General features: G+C 44.4%; 1 protein-coding gene across 1 annotated transcript in view; it reads right to left on the bottom strand.

Annotated features, from left to right (window-relative positions):
* DIS3 (DIS3 homolog, exosome endoribonuclease and 3'-5' exoribonuclease) overlaps nt 1–14,758 on the bottom strand; it is a 260,018-nt gene that overhangs the window by 140,416 nt on the left and 104,844 nt on the right. The window contains exon 15 of the mRNA XM_069205287.1: nt 2,737–2,864. Coding sequence (XP_069061388.1) covers nt 2,737–2,864 — 128 coding nt within the window. The remainder of the gene's footprint in view (nt 1–2,736; nt 2,865–14,758) is intronic.

Below are 14,758 nucleotides of genomic sequence, written 5' to 3'. Positions count from 1 at the left end.
AATGCTGCCTATACTGAATGGGGAATAACTACCAATGCTGGTGAGAGGGAATTGGAACTCAGTGGCTTGCCTATTAAACACTAGGCCCCTGACCTCAGGGGGTTGTGTGTATTGTTTGTATATGCTGTATTTCACTTTGTGTATTTACGTAAATACTACTTTCATCATAAAGTTCAGTATTTGATTGACCAATCATCTATGGCTACTACTGAACACATTTTGAATTATGTGCCTGTGCTTCGCTCCCACAACCTACCTCCTCCCCACCAGAGAAACCTTCAACTGTTTGATCAGCACCACCACTGAGAGTCAAGTGCTGAAGGAGCACTTGGCCCAGTTGCTCAGAATCCACAGTAGGCCGGCCCTGGGCCATTAGCACTAAGAGGCCCTCAAACCCCACAGCTGGGCCAAGAATCTCGTGCTTGCCCTCTGAAAGTGGTTCTGACAATAGTGTATAACTTCAGTTTAGGAATGGCTACAAGCATGGCCCAAGGATTCTATTAATAGTGATTCAAGGTTCAAACTAATGGTCAAGTCTGATCTGACGTCACTGCTTTGAAAATCCGATTTTTAGAAAGTTTGTACTTTTCTGCCTATTGTATCTAGTAGCCCTATCAGAAATAACTCCCAGCTGTTGTCTGCAGAGAGTTGTGAACTGCTCTCAGGAAAGGGAACAAAAGGGTCTAGGCTGGGAGGAGGTATGACCTACTGCTGATAGGATGACCGAGAGACGTGACCAACTGTACAAGCTTCAAAGGGGAAGCCCCTGTCACAGGCAGATGTAATTTACACCTGTGCATGCTCCTGCCATTGTCTAAGTAGCCAGAGTGGTATGAATATCAGTGGAGAAAACCCTGCTCAGCCTTGCATGGGGAGTTCCTCATTTCCCTGGACACACCTCAGCTGTGTGCCCCTACCTGTGACTCAGAGAAGGAAGATTCTGGCATCTTGGATTTGGGCAGAGATGCACTGTGGGACTATTTGGTGGTAAACCACCAACAAGTGATGTACTAGTCAGTAGGATTGTCCGTGGGAATTTTACTCCTATTGTTCAGGGAGTCCCCGCACCCACTAGCTAGTGCCAGGCACACCTTTTTCCGGAGACTGCTGGACCTGTGGAAAACAGAACTTGTTGAACAAAAGGAGAACTCAGCAGAAGGACTGAGCTTGCTGTTTTGTCTGTGGAAAGAAACCCAAAGGGCTGGACCTTCTCCCACTTAAACCCCCGACAGAAAAGTGGGTCCCAAAGGCTAGCAGGCTAACCTCCTAAAGAGTGGGCCCCAAAGGCTAGTTCGATAGCCTCCTGTTAAGCTCCAGGAACATAAAAGCTGCAAGAAGTCTGCAACAAAGAAAAGCAGAGCTGAACAGTTACAGCTGGTTTTGCGCTAGCCCACGTTGGTGGCTTCTGGCAGATTGAGTCCTCACTCACCAAGTGGTGCCCAAAAGGTTGTGGATCCTCGGATGGTGTTAGAATGTACTCCCTCCCCCTCAAGATTGCAAAAGTCAACATATTTTAGTGAACTTCTTCCGACAAAAAAACAGAGGCTATCCACTGGTTAGCTGCTAAACTGCAGCCACAGTTGTCACGTTGCCTGTCGGATTCAACTTGCTGGTTTGCCTAGCTGAATGTATCTCTATTCCCAGAAAGGTTTCTAAGTCCCAAATTGGATAATTTCCTCAAGACCGACCGGAGCAACAACCTTCCATTGTCAATTGCTGGTAGCTGCTCTGCCAATGAGAAAGAACCTCTAGACAAAAAGTCCTAAATCAGAATGTAAAGTCTCTCCATGAAGATGACGCAGGCAATGATGAAAATTCAACAGTGGACTCCTTAAAAACCAAACGGTAATTTCTTTTAACTTGATTCCTGCAAGTTCCCCAATTGATTGTAGCTTTTAGGGCAGCATATCTCAACCTGGTGCCTGCAATACCTACTCAGGGGGGGATGTGTATATATGCAAAATTAAAATCTAAAAAATGTAAAATGGTATGTTAATGTGAAGAAATTTGAAACTGATGACTAAAATTTAAGTTGCCATCCTGAGACTGACTTGAGGGAACAGCATCAGTACAGGCAACAGAATCAAACGTGGATGACTGGTGGCCTCAAGTTGAAGCACTGCTATGAACTGGCAAAAGGACAACATGCATTAGGATTATAAAAAGACAAATTGACATTTTAAAGTCTATCATATTGCTTCATCTTTCATAAAAAAACAAGATTTTTTTTAAGTGCTCTAAATTTTCCATTTAAATAAACATTTTAATATGTTTGTGGGTTGTGCAATAAAGAAAAAAAATCATAATTTGTGTATCTGTTAGATGTATTCCTGCCTCTGTAGTTTTGTTCACCGTTTTAATGTTAATATCAAATAAATTGCTTAGGCCTGTGAGGTTTCATTGAGCTTTGGTGTGACTAAATTTTAAATTTTAATTCTGTAATGTTCTTTTTCGTATTTAAAGGCTGAACCTGCACGTTGAGGAATTGTTTTAAAGTATAGTGTGTAGTACTGATTTTACGGTATCAGCAATTGTTCTTATTGATGAATTGGGCAATGTGCAATATTTCTGTAAGAATTTATTTCTTGGAAATAAAGTATTCTGAATTGAACTGAAATTCTCAGTCCAGTTACCTCGAATTCCTATTATTAGGTTAAGCACAATGAGCTGAAAAGCTTAAGTCTAATCTTACGGAGAAGTTCAGTACAGAAATTGTGGCAAGCCTCTCATATTTACCCATTATCTATCCTTTTCTTCTTCAGAATCTTTGCCAGTTTGTTCAATCCACGGAGGCTCTTTGTAATGTCATCGTTCATAGAGACAGAATCAATTCTCATCTGTGCTTCAGCATATGTGAGGGAAGCCTGAAAACAAACAAAAAAACAACAAATCACAACATTATCAAGGATAGTCTAAACGAGCAATTGTGTAAGATTCATTTTAATCAGATTTTCACGCTCCCAACATCATAACATGAAGAAGATGATTTTATTCATAAATACAGACACAATAACAGTGACATGAAAACATCTGGCCACAAATTCTGAATACTATCTTGGTTACATAAAACTGTAAATCTCCAAGGGATAGAAGGCACAGCCTTGATGTACAATGAGAATGATTTCCCACAAGGTCCAAACAATTTCATTTTCTACATTTATGTTCAGCAATGTGGATATTATCTATGTTCAGCATACAAGCTTATGAAATAAAGACAAACATCCTTACCAGGATTAGGATCATTTTTTTAAAATCATTATTGTTTTACTTATTGGGTCCAGGGAGATTATTTAGGCTAAAACCAGAGCAGGAGAAAGCAGTAAACATGGAAGGAAGTAATGCAAGCCCTGATAACACCTATGCCGGTGGAAGAGGGCTCCAGGACAACAACCTTCATCGCCCCTCTTCTGCTGTGCCCTCCAACGCCAGGGGTCTGTCTGAACCCTAGGTATATGGCAGTGCAAATGGAGGTCAAGATGATGGAAATGGGGAAGAGAGGAATAAAATCTGAAAGAAAATTGGCAGTTGTGCAAGAAAATAAAGCTACTTTAGCCCTGGAAGAAAAATAAATGTGCTCCGGCCCTGGGAGAAACACAAGCTGTGTGAGATTGTGAACAGAACATACAATTGAGACAAAGCAGATACCAGCATCTAACACTCATGGTGGCAGTAACAGTGTAGCGAGTGAATCAACAATGTATTTAATAATCTATAAAACAGCAGTAGGAGCATTTTAAAAAATGAGGGACATACACATAGAAACACATTAGAAGGCAATAAGGTCACGAAATGCTTGGGTGAATAATCAGGACTGCAGTTGTGACAACTAGTAAGTGAATACTAAATAGGGGCATGATTCAAAAGAGGGAATGGCTATAGTTTCGGTGGGGGTAAGGGATGCTTGCGAAGGTCCTTTTCGGAGCAGTTTAGAAAGTGCAGACTGAGGATCTGGAAAGTGGATATGTTAGTGGAGAGCAAGTTTCGGTCCTGAAGAAAAAGCAATTAAATGATCAGCACTGTGAGGCAGTGCAGGAAGTTTGAGTATGGCTGCGAGATTTAGGTTTAAGGGAAGTATGTACATTACAATGTTTACAGGCAACTACCTGAAGGATAATCCATTCAAAATTTTGAAGGCAAGAGTCAGTAACTTGTATCCCTACACTGGCTTCCAGTCAGTAAATGGTTCATGTTCAAAACTACCGGTCTTTGGCACAGGGCTTACCATGGTTCCCTCCTTATGTTTATAATAAAAAGATTCAAGGCATCCACCCCTGCTCAAGTCATACGGTCTGCTGAATCCCATCATTTCGCAAACCACAGGTACAATATACAAACCTGGGGAGGCAGAGTTTTTTTGATTCAGGGCCCACGCCTCTGGAAACTCTGCCACCTGCTTTAAGTAAACAACATAACATAAGCATATTTGACAAAGGCCTTAAAATCTGGCTTTCCATCCAATAGGCTGTTGATCATCAACTGTTTCTTTGTCATGCCATATCAAGCGCTTAAAGACTCCTTCATGAAATATTCAGTGCTTTACAACAGAATATAAATAAATAAATAAATAAATAAATATAGACCCTGGTCTTCTACTGATAGCTAACCGGCCTGGTGAAAAAGTGATCGGTAGTCTTATTTTGGGGGACGTTTCAAGAACCCCTTTACAATTGTGAAAAGGAGCATCAGGGAAACCTACTAGTAAACTGATACAAATGTCTAGTTTACTGAGGACTAGTGCAGATTAATGTTTTCAGTTGAAGGTGATTATTAGGTAATACTCTACTGATGTTAAGTAATTTGTAACAAAGAGAGGAGGCTGTGACAGTTATGAAGGACTCCATGCACACAAGTTTGAAATATACAGCAAGGTGTCTAGCCAATGGGGTCTAGAATCAAAACAGTAGGGTGTGTACATTTAAAAGCAGATTCACAACTCTAGCTACAAGGGCAAATACATTTCTGCTGGTGATTTAGTTGGTCACAGCAACCAATATCTAACTTCAACCTGTAACCTTCAGTAATACACCAGTGGCTTTCCTCTCTCTTATGCATTTGCATATGTGGGCATAAATCAACTTGATTTGCAAACTCTCATATTATGTCTTAGTCGAAGTCTACCTGTGCCCTTTCCACCTACAATAAACAATGCATTTCATAAGTGCATGTAAAAGAAAATCCATGTGCATTTAGATAAAATCCAAATAAGTGTCACTGTCTGTCTTTTATTGCACTAGCACCCAAAGAAGCTTGGGTACTGACAATGCTCCTGCATATCGAACACCACAGCACAAGTGCAGCAGGGCAAGCTTCCCTATAGACAAATAACCAGTACATAGGAGACAGCAGCAGAAGTAGAAAGTTTCCATAAACATGCAATAGACAGTATGCAGATAGCAGTAGTAAACACCTTCTCATACACAAAGATCAAGTGCAGCATGTGTAGCAGCATAACAAGATTCCCTTACAATCGAGGTTATGAAGCGATTAAAAAGTTGCAATGAGTCATTTCAAAACATTCTACCATGGCCTTCTATCGTACTTGTCTGAGACTTCCAAGAAAGTAAAGCCATTTAAAAAATGTATTGTTTTAATATTCAAATCATTAATATCAATTAAAAGTCACACTAGAAAAGGGACAGTGAGAATAATTAATTCATGCAATTCTGATACTAGTACAGCTTAACAGACAAGGTCTTTGACAAAATAAATGTTTTGCGATCAGTGCAGTTCTTCAAAGATTAACCGGTGCCCAGAGAGGTTTTTCTTTTTATCACCATGTGGCCTCATATTAATTCAGATCACAAGACTCACTTCTTTGGTATCAGCACTAGTCAGCTGTATGTTTATAGGGATGATATATAAGGAAAATGTCACTTACCCAGTTCGATGGCATGTGTAGCTGCAGATACACATGCTGTGCACATACCGCCATCTAGTGTTGGGCTCGGAGTGTTACAAGTTGTTTTTCTTCGAAGAAGTCTTTTCGAGTCACGAGATCGAGGGACTCCTCCCATTTCGGCTCCATTGCGCATGGGCGTCGACTCCATCTTAGATTGTTTTCCCCGCAGAGGGTGAGGTAGGAGTTGTGTATTATAGTAATAGTGCCCATGCAATGGAGTGAATACGTATGTACATAATGTATTTTAAAGTGATATATTTACAAATTTACAAATGTTCAAGATCAACTTCTAAACGGCTACAGGCTCCCGGGGAGGCGGGTGGGCACATGTGAATCTGCAGCGACTAATGCCACGAACAGATGTACACTGGGTAAGTGACATTTTCCGCTCGATGGCATGTGTAGCTGCAGATACACATGCTGTGCATAGACTAGTAAGCAGTTATCTCCCCAAAAGCGGTGGTTCAGCCTGTAGGAGTTGAAGTTGTTTGAAACAATGTTCGTAGTACTGCTTGGCCTACTGTGGCTTGTTGTACCGTTAACACATCTACACAGTAGTGTTTGGTAAATGTATGAGGCGTAGACCATGTGGCTGCCTTACATATTTCGGTCATTGGAATATTTCCTAGAAAGGCCATAGTAGCACCTTTTTTTCTAGTGGAATGTGCCTTTGGTGTAATAGGCAGTTCTCTTTTTGCTTTAAGATAACAAGTTTGAATGCACTTAACTATCCATCTAGCAATGCCCTGTTTAGAAATTGGATTTCCTGTATGGGGTTTTTGGAAAGCAATAAATAATTGTTTTGTCTTCCGAATTAGTTTTGTTCTGTCAATGTAGTACATTAACGCTCTTTTGATGTCTAATGTATGTAGTGCTCTTTCAGTTACAGAATCTGGCTGTGGAAAGAACACTGGAAGTTCTACTGTTTGATTCAAGTGGAACGTTGATATGACTTTTGGTAAGAATTTAGGATTTGTTCGTAAGACTACTTTATGCTTGTGTATCTGAATAAATGGTTCTTGTATGGTAAATGCTAGTATTTCACTTACTCATCTTAGAGATGTGATAGCAATTAGAAATGCAACTTTCCATGTTAAATATTGCATTTCACATGAGTGCATAGGTTCGAAAGGTGGACCAATGAGGAGAGTTAAGACAATATTGAGGTTCCATGAAGGAACTGGTGGTGTTCTTGGTGGTATAATTCTCTTCAGGCCTTCCATAAACGCTCTAATGACTGGTATCCTAAATAAAGAAGTTGAGTGTGTAATTTGCAGATAAGCTGAAATTGCGGCAAGATGTATTTTAATGGATGAAAAAGCTAGCTTTGACTTTTGCAAATGTAGTAAGTAGCTTACAATGTCTTTAGCAGATGCGTGTAATGGTTGGATTTGATTATTGTGGCAATAATAAACAAATCTTTTCCACTTATTTGCATAGCAATGTCTAGTGGTTGGTTTCCTAGCTTGTTTTATGACCTCCATACATTCCTGTGTAAGATCCAAGTGTCCGAATTCTAAGATTTCAAGAGCCAAATTGCTAGATTCAGCAATGCTGGATTTGGGTGTCTGATCTGTTGTTTGTGTTGAGTTAACAGATCTGGTTTGTTTGGTAGTTTGACATGAGGCACCACTGAGAGATCTAATAGTGTTGTGTACCAAGGTTGTCTTGCCCAAGTTGGTGCTATTAGTATGAGTTTGAGTTTGTTTTGACTCAATTTGCTTACTAGATATGGAAGGAGTGGGACAGGGGGAAAAGCGTATGCAAATATCCCTGCCCAACTCATCCATAATGCATTGCCCTGAGACTGATCTTGTGGGTATCTGGATGCGAAGTTTTGGCATTTTGCATTTTCTTTTGTTGCAAATAGGTCCATTTGTGATGTTCCCCATCTCTGGAAATAAGTGTTTAGTATTTCGGGGTGAATCTCCCATTCGTTGGTGATCCAGAGAAAGATTGTCTGCTAACTGATTCTGAATTCCTGGAATAAACTGTGCTATTAGGCAAATGTGGTTGTGAATCGCCCAATGCCATATTTTTTGTGCTAGGAGACATAACTGAGTTGAGTGTGTTCCTCCCTGTTTGTTCAGATAATACATCGTTGTCATGTTGTCTGTTTTGACAAGGATGTGTTTGTGGCTTATTATGGGTTGAAATGCTTTTAGCGCTAGAAATACTGCCAGTAGTTCTAAGTAATTTATGTGAAATTGTTTTAGCTGAGTGTCCCATTGTTCCTGGATGCTGTGTTGATTGAGATGAGCTCCCCACCCTATCATGGAGGCATCTGTAGTTATTACGTATTGAGGCACTTGGTCTTGGAAAGGCCGCCCTTGGTTTAAATCTATGCTGTTCCACCATAGAAGCGAGGTGTATGTTTGGCGGTCTATCAACACTAGATCTAGAAGTTGACCCTGTGCCTGTGACCATTGTGATGCTAGGCACTGTTGTAAGGGCTGCATGTACAATCTGGCGTTTGGGACAATGGCTATGCATGAGGACATCATGCCTAGTAGTTTCATTACCCTGTTGACCTGTATTCTTTGTTTTGGATACATGACCTGTATTACCTTGTGAAAGGCTTGTACCCTTTGTGGACTTGGAGTGGCAACCCTTTTTGTTGTGTCGATTGTCGCCCGTAAGTACTGAATGTGCGACTTTGTGTAGTTGAGTGAGAAACCTAGTTTGTGGAGGGTCTCGATAACGTACCTTGTGTGTTGTGAACACCGTTTTTGCGTGTTGGTTTTGATTAACCAATCGTCTAGGTACGGGAAGACGTGTATTTGCTGTCTTCTGATATGCGCAGCTACCACTGCCAGGCAGTTTGTAAAAACTCTTGGCGCAGTTGTTATCCCAAATGGCAACACTTTGAATTGGTAATGTACCCCTTGGAATACAAACCTTAGGTACTTACTCTGTGAAGGATGTATCGGTATATGGAAGTATGCATCCATTAGGTCTAGTGTTGTCATGTAGTCTTGCTGTTTGAGCAATGGAATTACGTCCTGTAACGTCACCATGTGAAAGTGATCTGATTTGATGTAGGTATTTAACGTTCTGAGATCTAATATAGGTCTTAGAGTTTTGTCCTTTTTGGGTATGAGAAAGTACAGAGAGTAAACTCCTGTTCCTTTCTGATGAATTGGTACTAATCCTATTGCTTGTTTTTGTAACAACGCTTGGACTTCTAGTTGTAGAAGATCCATGTGTTGCTTTGACATATTGTGTGTTTTCAGTGGGATATTTGGTGGGAATTTGAGAAATTCTATGCAATAACCATGCTGGATAATTGCTAAGACCCAAGTATCTGTTGTTATCTCCTCCCATTGTTTGTAGAACTTGGTTAGTCTCCCCCCCACAGGTGTTATGTGTTGGGGATTTGTAAGGTATAAGTCACTGCTTGCTTTGTGGAGTTTTGAGACTTTGGAATTTCCCTCTACTTTTTTGGAACTGTCCCCCTCTATATTGTCCCCGAAAACTTCCCCGCTGATATTGGCTTTGATAAGTGGGCCTTGTTTGTGAGGTTGTGGGTTCTGTGCTTTGTCCTCAAAACCCCCCTCGAAACTGTGTCTTTCGAAATGTGCCTCTGCTCTGTGGGGAGTAGAGTGCGCCCATGGCTTTGGCCGTATCTGTGTCTTTTTTAAGCTTTTCAATGGCAGTGTCCACCTCCGGCCCAAACAACTGCTGTCCGTTAAATGGCATATTCAGCACAGCTTGTTGTATTTCCGGCTTGAATCCTGATGTACGCAGCCATGCCTGTCTCCGTATGGTCACTGCTGTATTTACAGTTCTAGCAGCTGTGTCTGCCGCATCTATTGCTGACCGTATCTGATTGTTTGAGATACTCTGTCCTTCTTCCACTACTTGCTGTGCTCTCTTTTGGAACTCCTTGGGCAAATGTTCTATAAAGTGTTGCATTTCGTCCCAATGAGCTCTATCGTATCTGGCTAACAAAGCCTGTGAGTTTGCAATACGCCACTGGTTTGCTGACTGTGCCGCCACTCTTTTTCCGGCCGCGTCAAATTTACGACTCTCTTTATCTGGAGGTGGTGCATCTCCTGAAGTGTGTGAGTTCCACCTCTTGCGAGCTGCCCCTACTACTACTGAGTCCAGTGTTAGCTGTTGTGTGATGTACACGGGGTCCGTTGGTGGCGGTTTATATTTTTTCTCCACTCTTGGAGTAATGGCCCTTCCTTTTACAGGCTCCTCAAACACTTGTTTGGAGTGCTTTAGCATTCCAGGTAGCATGGGGAGACTCTGGTACTGGCTGTGTGTGGACGACAGTGTATTGAATAGAAAGTCGTCTTCAATTGGCTCTGAATGTAGGCTGACATTATGAAACGCCGCTGCCCTAGACACCACCTGCGCGTAGGCTGTACTATCTTCTTGTGGTGACGGTCTAAGCTGGATAACAGTCAGGACTGTTATCTGACACTGGCGCATCATAAAGATCCCACGCGTCTGGATCGTCCTGACTCATCCCTGTATGAGTCGGTGATTGCATCATTGGTGGAGTGGCTACTGGTGATGGTTGCGGAAAGCGTTGTGGGGACGGTGGCGGGCTTACTTGTTTAGCCACCTTTGCCTGTGGCTGCTTGTCTTTCTCCTGGAAGGAAAGTTTGCGTTTCATTCTAATAGGAGGGAGAGTGCTAATCTTCCCCGTTTCTTTTTGGATGTGGAGCCTTCTTTGGGTGTAGTCGTGCTCCATTGCCTCTAGTTCCTGTCCAAATCTGTGTGTTTTCATTTGTGAGGACAGTCCTTGTTCCTCTGTGTAGGAACTTGATTTCGGTTCCGAGGCCAGATGTTTTCGGTATCGAAACCTTTTCGGCTGCTTTTTTCGGTTCCGACGAAACCTTTTTTTATTTTCGGCGTCGTGATCTCTCGGTGCCGACTTATTTCGGTTCCGCTGTCTTGGTGCCGAACTTGCTCGGAGCCACTGTCTCGGGCCCGAGATTGCTGAGTGGCGGTATCTCGACCGGAGTCAGATGACTTCGACACCAGCGTGCCCTTTTTCGGTGCCGATGATCGGTCACCTATTTTTCGGGTTAAGCCATGGCCTGTTGGCGGTGGCGTCCCCTGGGCTTTTGTGGTCTTCTCGTGAGTTTTATGTTTCGACGTCTTGCTCACGGTTTTTGGCGTTTCTTCTGGAAAGAGCTCGTCCGAGTCCGACTCCTGGATGGAGAAAGTCTCTTCTTCCTCCTCGAAACGCCCTTGTCCTGTCGGTGCCGACACCATCTGTAGTCTTCTAGCTCTTCGGTCCCTTAATGTCTTTCTGGACCGAAACGCTTGACAGGCTTCACAAGTATCTTCCTTGAGCTCTGGAGACAAACACAAGTTACAGACCAGATGCTGATCTGTATACGGATACTTGTTGTGACATTTTGGGCAGAAGCGGAATGGGGTCCGTTCCATTAACCTTGAAGAGACACGTGTGCGGGCCGACCAAGCCCCGACGGGGGATTGAAAAAACCCCAAAGGGCCACCGGAGCTCTTCAAAATCGGTGTCGATCTGTTATAACTAACCCGATATCGAACGCAAACAATACCGACGATTTTTCCGAGATTCTAACTAACTTTCCGACCCGAAACACGGAGCGAAAAGGAACACGTCCGAACCCGATGGCGGAAAAAAAACGATCTAAGATGGAGTCGACGCCCATGCGCAATGGAGCCGAAATGGGAGGAGTCCCTCGATCTCGTGACTCGAAAAGACTTCTTCGAAGAAAAACAACTTGTAACACTCCGAGCCCAACACGAGATGGCGGGATGTGCACAGCATGTGTATCTGCAGCTACACATGCCATCGAACATATATATATCTCGACCGGAGTCAGATGTCTTCGACACGAGTGTGCCCTTTTTCGGTGCCGATGGTTGGTCACCGTGCTTACGGGTTAAGCCATGGCCTGCCGGCGGTGGCGTCCTGTAGGAAGTTGGCGCTGTATGCACTATTTCAAAGTAAGGAATAGTATGCACAGAGGCCAAGGGTTCCCCTTAGAGGTAAGATAGTGGTAAAAAGAGATAATACTAATGCTCTATTTTGTGGTAGTGTGGTCGAGCAGTAGGCTTATCAAAGGAGTAGTGTTAAGCATTTGTTGTACATACACACAGGCAATAAATGAGGAACACACACTCAGAGACAAATCCAGCCAATAGGTTTTGTTATAGAAAAATATATTTTCTTAGTTTATTTTAAGAACCACAGGTTCAAATTCTACATGTAATATCTCATTTGAAAGGTATTGCAGGTAAGTACTTTAGGAACTTTGAATAATTACAGTAGCATATATACTTTTCACATAAAACACAAATAGCTGTTTTAAAAGTGGACACAGTGCAATTTTCACAGTTCCTGGGGGAGGTAAAGTATTGTTAGGTTTTGCAGGTAAGTAAACCGCCTACGGGGTTAAGATTGGGGTCCAAGGTAGCCCACCGTTGGGGGTTCAGAGCAACCCCAAAGTTACCACACCAGCAGCTCAGGGCCGGTCAGGTGCAGAGTTCAAAGTGGTGCCCAAAACGCATAGGCTTCAATGGAGAGAAGGGGGTGCCCCGGTTCCAGTCTGCCAGCAGGTAAGTACCCGCGTCTTCGGAGGGCAGACCAGGGGGGTTTTGTAGGGCACCGGGGGGGGGACACAAGCTCACACAAAAAGTACACCCTCAGCGGCACTGGGGCGGTCGGTTGCAGTGTAGAAACAAGCGTCGGGTTTCCAATGTAAATCAATGGGAGACCAAGGGGTCTCTTCAGTGATGCAGGCAGGCAAGGGGGGGGGGCTCCTCGGGGTAGCCACCACCTGGGCAAGGGAGAGGGCCTCCTGGGGGTCACTCCTGCACTGAAGTTCCGATCCTTCAGGTGCTGGGGGCTGCGGGTGCAGGGTCTTTTCCAGCCGTCAGGATTTTAGAGTCAGACAGTCGCGGTCAGGGGGAGCCAGGGGATTCCCTCTGCAGGAGTCGCTGTGGGGGCTCAGGGGGGACAACTTTGGTTACTCACGGTCTCGGAGTCGCCGGAGGGTCCTCCCTGAGGTGTTGGTTCTCCACCAGTCGAGTCGGGGTCGCTGGGTGCAGTGTTGCAAGTCTCACGCTTCTTGCGGGGATTTGCAGGGGTCTTTAAATCTGCTCCTCTGTAACAAAGTTGCAGTTCTTTTGGAGCAGTGCCGCTGTCCTCAGGAGTTTCTTGTCTTTCTTGAAGCAGGGCAGTCCTCAGAGGATTCAGAGGTCGCTGGTCCCTTGGAAAGCATCGCTGGAGCAGGTTTCTTTGGAAGGCAGGAGACAGGCCGGTAAGTCTGGGGCCAAAGCAGTTGGTGTCTTCTGTTCTTCCTCTGCAGGGGTTTTTCAGCTCAGCAGTCCTCTTCTTCTTGTAGTTTCAGGAATCTAAATTCTTAGGTTCAGGGGAGCCCTTAAATACTAAATTTAAGGGCGTGTTTAGGTCTGGGAGGGCAGTAGCCAATGGCTACTGTCCTTTAGGGTGGCTACACCCTCTTTGTGCCTCCTCCCTGAGGGGAGGGGGGCACATCCCTATTCCTATTGGGGGAATCCTCCTTCTACAAGATGGAGGATTTCTAAAAGTCAGAGTCACCTCAGCTCAGGACACCTTAGGGGCTGTCCTGACTGGCCAGTGACTCCTCCTTGTTTTTCTCATTATCTCTCCTGGACTTGCCGCCAAAAGTGGGGGCTGTGTCCAGGGGGTGGGCATCTCCACTAGCTGGAGTGCCCTGGGGCATTGTAACACACAGCTTGAGCCTTTGAAGCTCACTGCTAGGTGTTACAGTTCCTGCAGGGGGGAGGTGTGAAGCACCTCCACCCAGAGCAGGCTTTGTTTCTGTCCTCAGAGAGCACAAAGGCTCTCACCGCATGGGGTCAGAAACTCGTCTCTCAGCAGCAGGCTGGCACAGACCAGTCAGTCCTGCACTGAACAATTGGGTAAAATACAGGGGGTATCTCTAAGATGCCCTCTGTGTGCATTTTTTAATAAATCCAACACTGGCATCAGTGTGGGTTTATTATTCTGAGAAGTTTGATACCAAACTTCCCAGTTTTCAGTGTAGCCATTATGGAGCTGTGGAGTTCGTTTTTGACAGACTCCCAGCCCATATACTCTTATGGCTACCCTGCACTTACAATGTCTAAGGTTTTGCTTAGACACTGTAGGGGCATAGTGTTCATGCACCTATGCCCTCACCTGTGGTATAGTGCGCCCTGCCTTAGGGCTGTAAGGCCTGCTAGAGGGGTGACTTACCTATGCCACAGGCGGTGTGAGGTTGGCATGGCACACTGAGGGGAGTGCCATGTCGACTTAGTCATTTTCTCCCCACCAGCACACACAAGCTGGCAAGCAGTGTGTCTGTGCTGAGTGAGAGGTCCCTAGGGTGGCATAAGACATGCTGCAGCCCTTAGAGACCTTCCCTGGCATCAGGGCCCTTGGTACCAGGGGTACCAGTTACAAGGGACTTACCTAGGTGCCAGGGTTGTGCCAATTGTGGAAACAATGGTACATTTTAGGTGAAAGAACACTGGTGCTGGGGCCTGGTTAGCAGGGTCCCAGCACACTTCTCAGTCAAGTCAGCATCAGTATCAGGCAAAAAGTGGGGGGTAACTGCAACAGGGAGCCATTTCTTTACACGTCCCCTGGGCTTTCATTATCTTTGTGTGAGTTTTGGCCGGGGCAGTTTTACTCACGGTTTGTTGCCTCGCCGGCTGCTCACTTTCGGCCTCGTCCGAGTCCGAATCAGGAATGGAGAAAGTCTCCTCTTCTCAGATGTTGTGGTGTCCTGCCGGCGTCTGCCCCATTTGAAGCCTTCGTGCTCTCCGGTCCCGTAGCGTCTTTTTCGACCGAAATGCCCGACAGGCCTCGCAGGTATCCTCTTT

This window comes from Pleurodeles waltl, chromosome 8 (genome assembly GCF_031143425.1).
Source record: "Pleurodeles waltl isolate 20211129_DDA chromosome 8, aPleWal1.hap1.20221129, whole genome shotgun sequence".
NCBI classification, from domain to species: Eukaryota; Metazoa; Chordata; class Amphibia; order Caudata; family Salamandridae; genus Pleurodeles; species Pleurodeles waltl.
This window is presented reverse-complemented; position numbering and strand designations above follow the sequence as displayed.